Source organism: Cygnus olor, chromosome 21 (genome assembly GCF_009769625.2).
Source record: "Cygnus olor isolate bCygOlo1 chromosome 21, bCygOlo1.pri.v2, whole genome shotgun sequence".
Lineage (NCBI taxonomy): Eukaryota > Metazoa > Chordata > Aves > Anseriformes > Anatidae > Cygnus > Cygnus olor.
The window spans coordinates 2,594,769-2,606,867 of record NC_049189.1 but is presented as its reverse complement, the minus strand read 5'-3'; the positions used below and the strand labels follow the sequence as shown (position 1 = coordinate 2,606,867).

The 12,099-nt window shown below is 49.0% G+C and overlaps 1 protein-coding gene across 4 annotated transcripts in view; it reads right to left on the bottom strand.

Annotated features, from left to right (window-relative positions):
* Window positions 1–205: 205 nt before the first annotated feature.
* Window positions 206–12,099, bottom strand: part of LOC121058135 (Golgi integral membrane protein 4-like) — a 30,966-nt gene continuing 19,072 nt past the window's right edge. For 3 of the 4 annotated variants that reach the window (XM_040533227.1, XM_040533226.1, XM_040533230.1), the window contains 8 exons: window positions 9,845–10,009; window positions 9,441–9,719; window positions 8,589–8,746; window positions 6,052–6,260; window positions 5,096–5,160; window positions 4,237–4,401; window positions 2,329–2,400; window positions 206–769 (listed from right to left, as the gene is read on the bottom strand). In XM_040533227.1, coding sequence (XP_040389161.1) covers window positions 659–769; window positions 2,329–2,400; window positions 4,237–4,401; window positions 5,096–5,160; window positions 6,052–6,260; window positions 8,589–8,746; window positions 9,441–9,719; window positions 9,845–10,009 — 1,224 coding nt within the window. In that variant the 3' untranslated portion in view covers window positions 206–658. Of the gene's footprint in view, window positions 770–2,315; window positions 2,401–4,236; window positions 4,402–5,095; window positions 5,161–6,051; window positions 6,261–8,588; window positions 8,747–9,440; window positions 9,720–9,844; window positions 10,010–12,099 lie in introns of all 4 variants that reach the window. The other variant, XM_040533228.1, reaches the window with a different exon arrangement.

Here is a 12,099-nt window from a genome sequence, read left to right as displayed (position 1 = left end):
CACAGGGAAGGGGCTCTGCACCGGGAAGAGGATCCGCTCATTCATGAGCACAAACACACGCTGGCTGGCATGTGGTCATTTCTGCTGGTACTCACTGTTAGCCATCACCCCTGCGTTGCTCCAAACAACAAGCAGGCTGCCTCCTTCTCCACCCTGCTCTGACAGGAGCAAAGGATGTTTTAAAGAAACACTACTGAGCAAAATATTTTATGAAGACAGATTCCTTTGTATTAGCAATCAGTCAAGTAAGTCCAGGGACCAGCTCAGGCACCCTTTTGTAGTCCTGCATCCCTCCCCCTGCCCAGGCAGTAAAAAAAAACAAAACAAAATAAAAAAAACAAAAACATTCTCCAGCTAGAGAGGGGATGGGGAAGACAAGAGGGTGAAGAACTTGATAAATCAACACATGCTTCTAAAAGAAGCAGCAGGATAAAATCATTCCTACAGTCTGAGAGCACTTCCATGCTATCGACCAGAGAAGCAGGAGTGGCCCCACGCACGTAGATGCACCGCACACCTGCAGGCACCTTGCTCGGTGCCTGCCAAGGCAGCCATCTCCTCCTGCCTTTGTTCTGGGCTCTGCTTAGTACAGGAGCCAGTTCCTGGGAGGAGTTCTTGTCCCCTCACTCCTAGCGCATCCATCTTCCTTCAGCACCTCTCAGTAGTAGTCATCCTTCTTGCCGTCAGCTCCCCGGATGCCCGCGCGCTCCTTCCGCTCTTGGACGAGTTCCAGGTCATCGTTGTCATCCACCTCACCGCCGTGATCCTCCTGGGTGCAGAGGGAACAGCCAGGAAGGAAAAAATCAGCAGGGCCCAGCTGGAAAAGGAGACCCTAACGCTCAGCACCACGCTGCTTCTGAACAGAGCAGTCCTACCAAACCAGCCCAGCTTGGGAAACCCAGGAGCAGGGAGGAATGCAGCTCTGCCAGGGACCTTTCGCTGACATTGGCAGTTCACTTTGCCAAGAAGCAGAGTTGAGAACCCCATGTTGCCACGACCAGCTGTTCGTTTAAGGAACATTTAATAGCCTGGCATTGCAGTGCGGTTTTCACATCTCAGCCCGTTGCCACTGTTCCATGAGAGGATATCCGACCTCCACCACATTTAGAACTGCTGTAATAGTCCCAGCCCTGACGTGCAGCAGCCAGCACAGCATCTGCTGGCACCCTGGTGTCCAACTAGAGAGTGCACAAGCCAGGTTCTTACACAGGGCAAGGAGAGCTCCTGACATCAGCTTTGCTCTTCTCCTCCCCACCCACTACCTTTTTTCTTTATCCTCATTTCCAGCAGACAGCCCAAACCCTTAATTCATCAGCAAGCATGCTGAAACTGCAGGAAACGCCAGCAGCAGCCACTCACAAAGGGCAAGGAGAGGATGAACACGACTCGGTGTTCTTAACAAGACTGCAGAGAATCCTTTATTTCCATCCAGGTGAGCCAGGAGGCACCAGTGTCCCCTCCTGGGGCGCATGCGATGCCCCTTTCACAGATGCCTGGCTCTCAAAGAAAGCATGGAACAAATGCATCCCCTTTCTCCCTGGGCACCTCATCTAGAAATGGTGCTGCTCACCAGCACCAGTAGATGAGTACTTTTTCCCCCCATCTCCTTTGCATTCTAATCACAGAAAATCGTGTACTTTCAAGGCCTGTGAACCAAACGTCCCACTTAAATGTTACCGTAAGGTAGCTGGCAACATTCAGCTGGCTCTGGGGGCTGCAAGGAAGGCTGTCGTGTCTCCATTCACTCAGCTCCCTGTCACGGAGACCGCCTCCAATGGAGAACACATCCCTGAGCAGCTGCCACGAAACTCTGAGTTCATCTCAGCTACAGATTTACACATGAGGAAAGAAAAAACACTCTCTCCTACTTCCACCCTTCCAAAAAAAAGTTCAGTTCTTTACGTACCTATCTCCCAATTCAGATTTTAAAAGCTTTCTCCATCTTTTAGCCAGGACCAAACCTCTCCACTGGAAGCATCTCCCATCCTACCCATACAGCCGTTCCCCAGGAGTCCCCTCTCATTCTTCTGCCACCCAAGCTCTTGTTCAGCCTGCTGGCTGTAACCCAGCGACCCTTCTGGGAGCACAGGGCAGTTCTCCCCAGCTCTTCCCCAGAGAGAAAGGTTGGGGACCCACGCAGCAGACGACTACAGGGCTCCTGGTGAACTTCTTACCACAGGAATAATCCCTCACTGAGCAGAAACAAAACCGAAGGCAGTGCTCACATCTGGTTTCCTAAAAGCCGAGCCATGCTCAGCTCCTGAATCCCAACAGACCCAGGTAACGATTGCACCAAAGAGGGAAAGAAGAGGAACCTTGGTGTCGTACAATTTCTTGCTCCTGGTCTTCTTGATAGTCATCCATTGGGTCCTCCCTGGGCTTGGCAGGTCTGCCAGCATCCTGAAAGATACAGAACATTGGACACTGAGCACTGCCCCGACCCATTTCCAGCCCCTCCGGGGAGACAGCCCTCTGGCATTGCAGCCCCAGGTCTGGAAGACGTTGGGCTACAGCTCAGGAATCAGGGCAGCAGAGAGGCAGTGAAACAGCCCCAGCTCCATTTGTACCTCCCCCACCCTCACACATGCAGCAGGCGCATCAGGTCCCAGGCTGCAGGGAACCACGCACGTCCTGCACTGCTTCTGCATCAGCCCAGCTCCGGAGGTCTTCGTGCTCCCCTCGCTACGTCCCGCCACCAAATTTGAAGACAAAACAGAACAAACTAGCAGGGATATTTTTAAAGCCACTCTCACTGGTGAGGATTGAAATATTAACGCTTTAAATAATTTACAGCTCACAGGAGGATCTGGGTACTCAGACAAGGCTGATTTACAGACACTCCAACAGTGCTGCTGGGCTTTCATCTTCCAGCAAATACAGTTAAGCCGGACATCTGCTTTCTTAGACAACTCCTTCCCAACAAGCCAGCTGTTCTACCCCGACCCGTTCTGCTCTTAGAACCACAACCACGAGCCTTGGAGAGGAATAAGATGAACTGGCAGTGTTTGTCTTTGCATCTGGGAGAAGCTCAACCTGAATCAGCACTGCTGATACAAACGTGGTCTGTGCCCAGTCGCCACGGGACGAGCAGACTTGCACTGCACTGAACCTGGACACGTTAAAAAGCGAGGAGGAGCTTGGTGTAAACCAGACCCAGAGAAAAGGGAAGTGATGAAAAGGGAAGGACAGGGATGTTTGTTCCACCTCTTCCTGAAGTGGGCTTCAGATGTTACTGTAAGGCATAGTACAACTGGGAAAGACTGGTTAGGTCTCTGCATCCGGCTGACACCTTTCTCCAAAGCCAGACTTAGATTTCTACCCCTCATAACCATTACAGGACTCGCAATACACAGATGAACAGTTTCAGTGCCTAGAAGGCAGCATGCCCCCTGCATGGTCTAACCCAGATAGCAGGGGAAAATTGCCCAACCTGGTAAAACAAACATTTTCAGGGAAGTGGTACTTGTTAACACAGGTTCTCACCAACGCTTCTCCTTATACAACGCACCAAGTATCTACAAATTATTTATGGTTGAGCTTTAGGGAATGCAGCATGGCCCCATCTGGAAGATATCCTCCTTGCTTGCTTAAATTGGCCTGGATTTATTTTTTTTAACCTCACCATTGATCATGACTTTAGAACCTGACAGATAAAACACTCCCTTTAAAAACAAGCAACGCTTGGGTGCATGTCAAAACAAACTGATATTTCCCTGATGCAGAGCCTGGCTTCAGACAGCAAGCAACACTTTGCGAAATAAATGGCTGTCACCTGCGAGCAGGCAAACAAGAAAGAGCTTCTGCACCTTGTCACTGCTGTCAGGAGTCTGCTGCATGCCCCCAAACAGCAAGGGCTGCTCTGACCAGACCCAAGCATAGGCCCCTGCTGTTGTCTCTAGTTTTAATACCTGAGGTGCTAGACAAGAGCATACAGCTACAGTAATAGCCATGGAGTGAGCCATCTCCTGTTCCGTGTCTCTCCAGCCACGTAGGTGCTGCAAATACTTGTGCTAACTTCAACAAGAGGGGACAGAGCCAGAATGAGTTCTGGTACTGACCCACTGCTTCTCAGAAAGGTTTCTCCTGCCTCTCACATCCTTGCAGCAGCATTATGGATCTGTGCAGGAAGGTGCTGTTTTCCTTTGAGCCCTTCAGCTCTCTGACTCCCCCCACTCACCCCATTCACAGCCAGGAATCTCTCCCTGCGCCCCTACTGCCTGCCCTCGTGTCAGTCACCTTCAGTGGCTTCTCCTTAGACTCTTCTTTCACGCTGGGTTCCTTGAACTTCTCCAAACCTCCCACCTTCTCTTCAAAGTCAGGTCTCTCCAGTTCAGCCTCCTCAAACTCATCCTCACCTTGGTTATTGGGATCCTGGGCAGGATCTGCAGCATCATCCGGCATCTGGACAAGAGAAGCCTCGTGTGAGCACCAGAGAAGATATCCACTCGGGAGGCAGAGGCCAACATGAGCCCACCATCAGCAGCAAACCAAGAAGCTGGGAAAAACTGTTGCCCTGAAGGGACCCAGATCTCAGGAAGAAGGACTGGCACTACACCATTAAGAGCACAGGTGTATCGCCCCCCCAGAACAGACCACTGATTACTCTTAGCCGCATTCCCCTGTCTTTTCCCAACGTCTAGCCTATCCCTGGAGGTCTTTAAAAGACATTTAGATGTAGTCCTTAGTGATACGGTTTAGTGGAGGTTTTGTTAGTGTTAGGACAAGAGGTTGGAACTAGATGATCTTGGAGGTCTCTTCCAACCTAGACGATTCTGTGATCTTAATCTTTCATCTTTGTTTGTTTGGTTTTTTAAAACGGGAAAACTGAGATGAGGGATTGTCTTAACATCCAAGCAGGCAGGCAGCACTGGCTTCATAGCACCCCACCAGTCGTACATCTCACCGAGCACACTGACGGTTCTAAAACCAAAAAACCTCGATTTTCACCGTCCATCTGAATCCCTCCAGAACCAGAAAGGAAATTGGAGTTATACATTACAGAGACTTCTGGGAAAGCATCTACTTAAATGAGGCTACTGGATTCTTATTTAGAGGAAGGGCTGTGTCCTGATGACAGCACGGCCGCATTTCTTACCATGGGCTCCTGGACAACAGTCTCTTTCTGAGAATGCAAGTTCTCCCTCTCAATCATTCCTGCATCTGCAAGGAAGGGAGACAGTTATTAGGGCAGTCTCTGGATTAAAACCAAACAAGCCTACTCACAAAAAGGGAGCTCACAAAACACAAAAGCTCTGATCTGGTCATCTTTATGACGCCTATAGGATGCAAGTCAGCATTTCAAAGGGGATCCTTAGAGCAGCCCCAGTTCCCACCTTCCCCGCCCTCCTGCATCAATAGGGCATCATTCCCTGCTGTCAGTTAGTTGCACAGAAAGCCACCTGATGGTCACTGCCTCAGCCTAGCAACACGCAGGACTGGCATCAGTCACATCTGCACTTCATCAGTGTCTTTTTGACAGGGGCAATTAACTAACTTCCAACTCAAAGGTTATTTCCACACATGCAAGAACTGACAGCAGGGTCTGTGTGGAGGAATGCGATCTGTTCACCAAGCGTTCACCCTGATTCCTTGAGCACAGCAGAGCATCTCCACACAAACATTCTCAGTCTGGACACCTCTACCCAAAAGCCTGTTTTAGCTCCCCACTGCCTGACTGGGTAGCTGTAACACATTTTTGATTTCTTCTTTATTTGCTCCCACAAAGAATTTGTAGCTTCCTTCTTATACACGTAAGCTGCAGTCACATCAACTTTTTTTTTTCTTACTGGACCCATGGAGGTGCTTGTGGGCCCATACCCACCCACTGTAATTTTCCCAAGGATCTCATCAGTTAACAGCCATTTTCTGCTGTTTCATGCCAGCTGATAAATCTCACCTGAGAAATGAGGCCTTTCTGCCCTAAACTAGAAAACCCACTAACAGGATTAAACCAACTCCTATACGAGGCTGAGATTGTCTTGTCAGAACAGTGGTCTGGAGGGACCCCGCTATAAAACAGTGTTGTACAGCATGGAATTAGGGAAAGCATACCCATTTCTAGCTCTTCATTATCTGTCTTCTCCTTCTCGCCTCCCCGGCCAGCTGTTTGATGCTCTGCTGCTCTCTTCTGACCCGGTGGCTGTGAGCTGCCCTTCTGAGTCTCTTGCCCCGGCCTGGGGTCGAGGTGAAGGCTCTCGGGGTAACTGTGCACTTGGGCACCATCCATCTGGGCATTCACTTTGTTGACTATGTCCTTCCAGCTGCAGCAACAGCACGAAACAAAACAGACACCTCCTGACTCAGCACATACAAGAGAAATTTAAAAATGCCATTTCATAATGCCAAGCAGAAAACCAACCTACAATGCATGCACAAGTTTGTCCACTTTTTTTCCCAAAATAGCAATTGCATTAGTTACCAGCAGCTACATGAAACAGAACTCGTGCCACGTAAGTTATGCTTTACAAACACAATCTGTAGAACTGCCGCCTTAATCTTGTTTATCTGATAATGTAACATATCCACATAGCAATAAACTCCAACTCTAAATTGATGCTTACTCATGCCTCACACACACCCAAATACATAAATCTAAGTTTCTTCAAAAACACCAAAACCAAAAATCCTCTGTGTTCCAACTTCCTTTAAAATGAAAAATGCTGCTAAGGTAAAACTGCAGAGTTTTGACCTATGAGGGAAAAAATATATATATATTTCAAAATAAACAGAAGAGCTGCAATACAGAGTTGCTAATTTCCATTGTCTGGTAATTTTTAAAGTTACAAGCTCTTTATGAAGATTTGTAACTAGGATAGGTGCTTTAATCAATGTCTCTTTATAAAAACTCTCAAACAGCTTGTGTCTCTCCCTTGTACAAACAGAACAGTGACAAATAATTGAAATGAAGTGTTGGCATATTGTTTTGGTGGTGGTGCGGTTGTTTTTTTTGTTGTTGTTGCTGTTTTGTTTTGTTTGTTTGTTTTTAAGGTGAACATGGGAAAAGTATTTTCTTTCTTTATTTGTTGAGGTTAGCTGCAATTCCACCACAACGCAGTGCTCCTCCCTGCCTCAGGCTCTTAAGTGGCCCCAGCTTTAGCAGCTTTTTGAAGCCAGTATATTACTGCCACACAAACTTGCAAGTAAGAAAAACCACAGCCCAGCCTTTAGCTCAGATTTCCCATTACAAAGCCATCACCATGCAAACTGGCCATCAAGACCAACAATTCCCAGCTGGAATCTGCCGGTCTCAGCCACCTTGTGCAACGGTTCTTGGCACGGGACGCACGGCCTCTTCTGCGGTTCAGTGTTCTTAGCATTGGCACCTCCGGAGAAAGCTGGGTTTTGCACTCGTATCACAAACACCACCCAATGTAAACGACAGCCTCCAGCTGCTCAATAATTTCTTGATGATAAATCCAGGACAGGAAAAGCATGGTTTCTGTCCTTGGGAAGTCATTTGCCAAAACAAGGCCAATATTTGCGTTTTGAGTTTCGGAGAGATGTTGCCTACTGAAGCAGCATGGGGAGGACACTACCCTTTGAAGAAACACGCGGAGCACAATCTCTGACCTGAAAAGATTGTGGGTTAAGTGAACAACAAACAGGGCAAAGAAAATGCATTAGTGGAATCTAGCTGATGGATAGTTTGGAATGAGATCCCAAAGTCTCTTTTACAAATAAAGCAGGAATTAATTTTTTTTTTCCTCTCAGTAAACTGCACAGATATGACCTGGACACACACAGATGATAAATAAGTTAAATAAGGAAGCACTATTTTCTGAGTCAGTTTTTGGATTCTGGCCAGAATTTGATGAATTACAGCCTCAGAAAGACATTTTCTTCCTTTTGCAAAGCAGACTTGTCTTCTGTGAGCGCTGCTGAGACACAAAACAGTTCCTCTTGTGCAGCATCCAGTACAACAGGATCCCAACTGGATCCTGGTCCTTGCCTAGACTCCCAGGTACCACAGCCATACAAATACCACACTGCAGTAATCACCCACGTACCTGCAGGAACCCACCACACCCTCCTGTGAATGCTCTTTCCAAGCTCAAAACGAGCTAACCGTAGCTCTAAAACACAACTTAATGACTCTTATTTAGAGGAAGCAAAGGAATTCCTTAGCCACCCTGGTGCTGAAGATGAATGGCTTCCACCCTCCACTCCAGCTAGTGGGAAACACACTGACCCAACCTCACTCAGCAGTAACTCCTTTCCCTCCTTCCCGCGCAACCCCTTTAAAAACCAGGTCAAGTACAAAGGCACCCTACAGAGAGTGCTCCAGTAGCACAGAATCCTTGCAACCCTTGCTCCTCTTTTGCCAGCCCAGCACCCACCCACCCAGACTGCGTTCACGCAGCAGTGCCTGCAGCATGACCAATCTTCTGCTTTGGGGCTGAGATGGATGCCTGCAGCAGCATGCAGTTACAAGGAGTAGATCAGGAAGGGATAAATAAATAATGCTTTCTTCAATTGTTTTTCCAAGTAGAAACCACAAGAAACACAAAAGAAGCCAGACTAGAGATTAGGCTATTTGGTTCCTCTGATCCCTGAGGGCAGAGAGTAGAGGGGAGCTTTGCATCACCAACCTTTGCATTTGCACTTGTTTGCTCCCTGTTGAGTGGTGGTTGTCTGGCATCTTGGGCTTCTCTGCCACAGAGGGTTGTTTCAGATCAGACAATGACAATGCAGGAGCCTGGCCTTCCTCGTGGCTGTTCACGTGAATGCGCATCACCATCTTCACATCCTGCAGAGAGGACACACAGATGTGCTCAGGATATACACAAGCTCCTAATCTTATCATATTCTTGCAGACCTCTCTTGCATTTTGCATACTCATGGGCCAGAAATCTTTTGTCAAGGAACAACAGACTCAGAACGCTCCAGAACAAATCTACAGCCCTGTCCAGCCAGCCTGCAGTAAGAGAGGTCACTCTCCTTCCATGCAGCCAAGAGGAAGTGATTTGGCTCCTATGAGATCCAGGCGTGTCTCATCTCAGGTAGCTTTATCTCCAAGAGAAAAAGGAACACCAAGAACTCTTAAACAAAGAAACATATTGCAATAATAATAGCAATTGCATTTGTAATCTAACTATGCTTTGATGATTGTCATATTGGCAGTTATTGTTCCTCACTGTGCTCACTAGAACAAGCTCACAATATGCACAGCAGCTCCCAAGTATTCTCACTGCTGTTCACAATCCTGAAATAAAACATGAATCTCTTATTTTAGTGCAGACTGCAGGAAATTAACAAGGTTAATGCAAAAGGCAAAGCCAGTCCCTAGCGAACTGGCTTCCTTTTCCAAGAGAAATGAATAAATTTTTATTTTTTTTAAATATAGGCTTCTGGAGTGAGACGGATTCAGCAGTTCCTCCTAGTGCCCAGAGCATGGCGCATGCTCTCAGGGACACAACAAGCACCAGGTCTGCAGAACTTACTGGGTTCCCGTTTGGCAGGCTGTTCACAGTCCGGGTGAATCGGATGACATGGCTGTCCCCGTGTCCTGCTGGCCAGGCTGGCAGAGCCTCCGGTGGCAAATTGGCATCTTGCAGCAGGGCCGGGTGGGTACCGAGCATGTTCCCCTGTGACCTGGGGCCACTGTTGCTGTAGGAGTTCTGGCCCGGCAGCAGAGGACCATCTGCCTGCTTCCGCATCCCAGAGACCTGCGACGCCAGCAGGCTCCCAGCTGGGCGATTCTCTAGATTGACTGGAAAAGCCTGCAGGGAAGAAAGGAAAAGAGTGAGCATCGGAGGGACAGACTTCATTCCCTCAAGTTCAAAGTCCAGTGCTGAAAACCCCCAGAAGCCCTGGAAAACCTCCCAGCTGCTCAGGAGTACCACACCTTCTGCCTCATGAGCTGCAGCTGGCTGCTGCCTGGCCCCAGGGGCTGCTCCTTCAGCACCTGGAGCTGCTGCTGCCCCTTCCCTCCTCCTCCTCCTCCTCCTCCTTTGAAGCTTGGCATCTTCTGCAGAGCTTCTTTGAGCTGCCTGAACTCTTCCATCTGGGTCTGAGGGAACAAGAGAGGTACAGAAAAACCTCACATGATAACAGGGTTGAACAACAACTTGCTGAGAACAGCTGTTCTCGTGGGCAGTTGCACAGCACAGATACACCCCCAAAAAAAAGAAGCCATATATATACAGCTGGAGATAATCCACACCCATTAATCAGAAGCCCAAGCTAGTCTCGGGCTTTCCCTCCAGATTTCGCAGATATTTTGTATCGTCTCTTTGCCAGTCTTGCATCTTATTTCACTGCATGCTTTAATCTTGGAAACGCTGACCCATGACACCAATACTCTGAGCAATGCTACTTACTGCATGAGCTGTTAACATAACCCCTGCTTTTGCACAAAAATCCTGTCCTGGCTCTCGTAGGTGTGGCTCCTCCTCCTCCTGTGCCTCTCAAGTACGTTCAGCTCAGCTTTTTTCTCCTGTGGAGGCATTTCTCTATGGATGTGTTCATCTCAGAGGGGCTGACAATAATTGGCATAATTCCACCTGACAATTCAATTTACTTTGCAAGACAAATGAAAAATCGATTCTCCGGGACTGTTAAACAAATGCAACTCTTTTCTTTCTACTGCAGCTTATTTCTTCCAGATCCAACCCTGAAAAGGAGAGCTTGAAAAAGCTATCCAGGAAAAGCTCCCCGCTCCTACCCCCATTATTTATAGGGAAGTGAGGGGAGAGAGCTTCTCATGTGCTTGCCAAGGTACCTGGAAATGGACCAGAGTGGGGACTGGGCAGAGCAGGAAAGCTTCCAAGCAGCAAGGAAAGTTTAGCAGGAAATTAATTCCTGAGCAGGCTTTGTTGATTTCAGTTCTTCCCCCTGAAATTTGACCTTAAAACAAACATTAAAACAAAACAAAAAGCCAACAAAACAACTCAGCAAAGCTAAAATAAAAAAGAATGAGGAAAGGAAAAGGAAGCCAAGAGCTGTTCATGGGACGTAGCCCTAGCAGGGATTTGCTTCCAGCCAGAACGAGACAGATGGAAGCAAACCTTGTGCCCGTGGAGAGGCTGTGCAGGTGGGCTGCCCAGAGGGGAGCCAGCATTAGACCAGCACACGCACAGGTGCCCGCAGGCTGCTGGTACCCTGCCATAGCAAGCTGTGCACACAGTGCTCTGTTCTTCCGTGCCTCGTTTTACCTCGCAGAGCAGCTGATGTGACAGCTACTGTGGGCTCAGTCATCTGGCTAAGGCTTGGGGAACACATCGGCATCCCTGAAAAACGAACGCGGCATCTAGAACGCAAGTTACTCCTGAGCAAGTGCTCAGCTCAGCAGCGTTAACCATCTCCGGCCAGCTTTCTCTAAACGCTGCTCAAAGTACGTGCAAGTTTGTACAGCTGACCCACTGACCGCTTTCTTTAATGCGGCACAGTAACTCGGGTTGGCCCCACCTGCTGTGCCCAACGTGCATTGACCCAGCAGGACAAAAGCAGAGCTGACACCGTGGCAGACCCGGGACCTTCTGATCCCCTGGCATCAGCCCGAGCTGTCGGCGGCACAGCCCTGCTTGCCGGGGGCTGACCAGCTCTCAGTGTTTCTTGGGAACGAGCCGCCAAGCAGTAACGCTCGCAGCTACTTTGGAAGTTGGGGCAGAAGGCCTCCAGGCGAAGGCTGAGCCGCACGGCGATAGAGGCTGCACTGCCATAGAGGCCTGCCAGTAGCACTGGAGACGCTTGTGATTACCTGATGCTTCAGCTGCTGGTAAGGGCTTGCTGGACTGACCCCTTGGGAGACCCAAGGTCTCGGCTTTCCAGGAAGCACACTGCAGGCGTCCATGCGGAGAACCCCACCAGCCTGCTGTAGCCTCGTGGAGGAGGAACGTATTAGAACAGCTCAGTGGCAGGTCCCAGTTCGGAAGGCAGGGAAGTCAGAAACACCAAGAGTCCACTTGAGACCCCCTCAAATCACACTGACATGAGCCAAAGAGCTGTCAAACAGCAGCTGCCTGTGGTGTCAGTGACCTGGGCTTCCTGGAACCAGCAGCCACCTGCAGAGTCTGCAGTGCTCTGGAGCCGCTTACTCCCTGCGTTTCTGCAGGGCAGCTCAGGCCAGAACTCAGGAGTGACCTTGTAGAAATCAAGAGG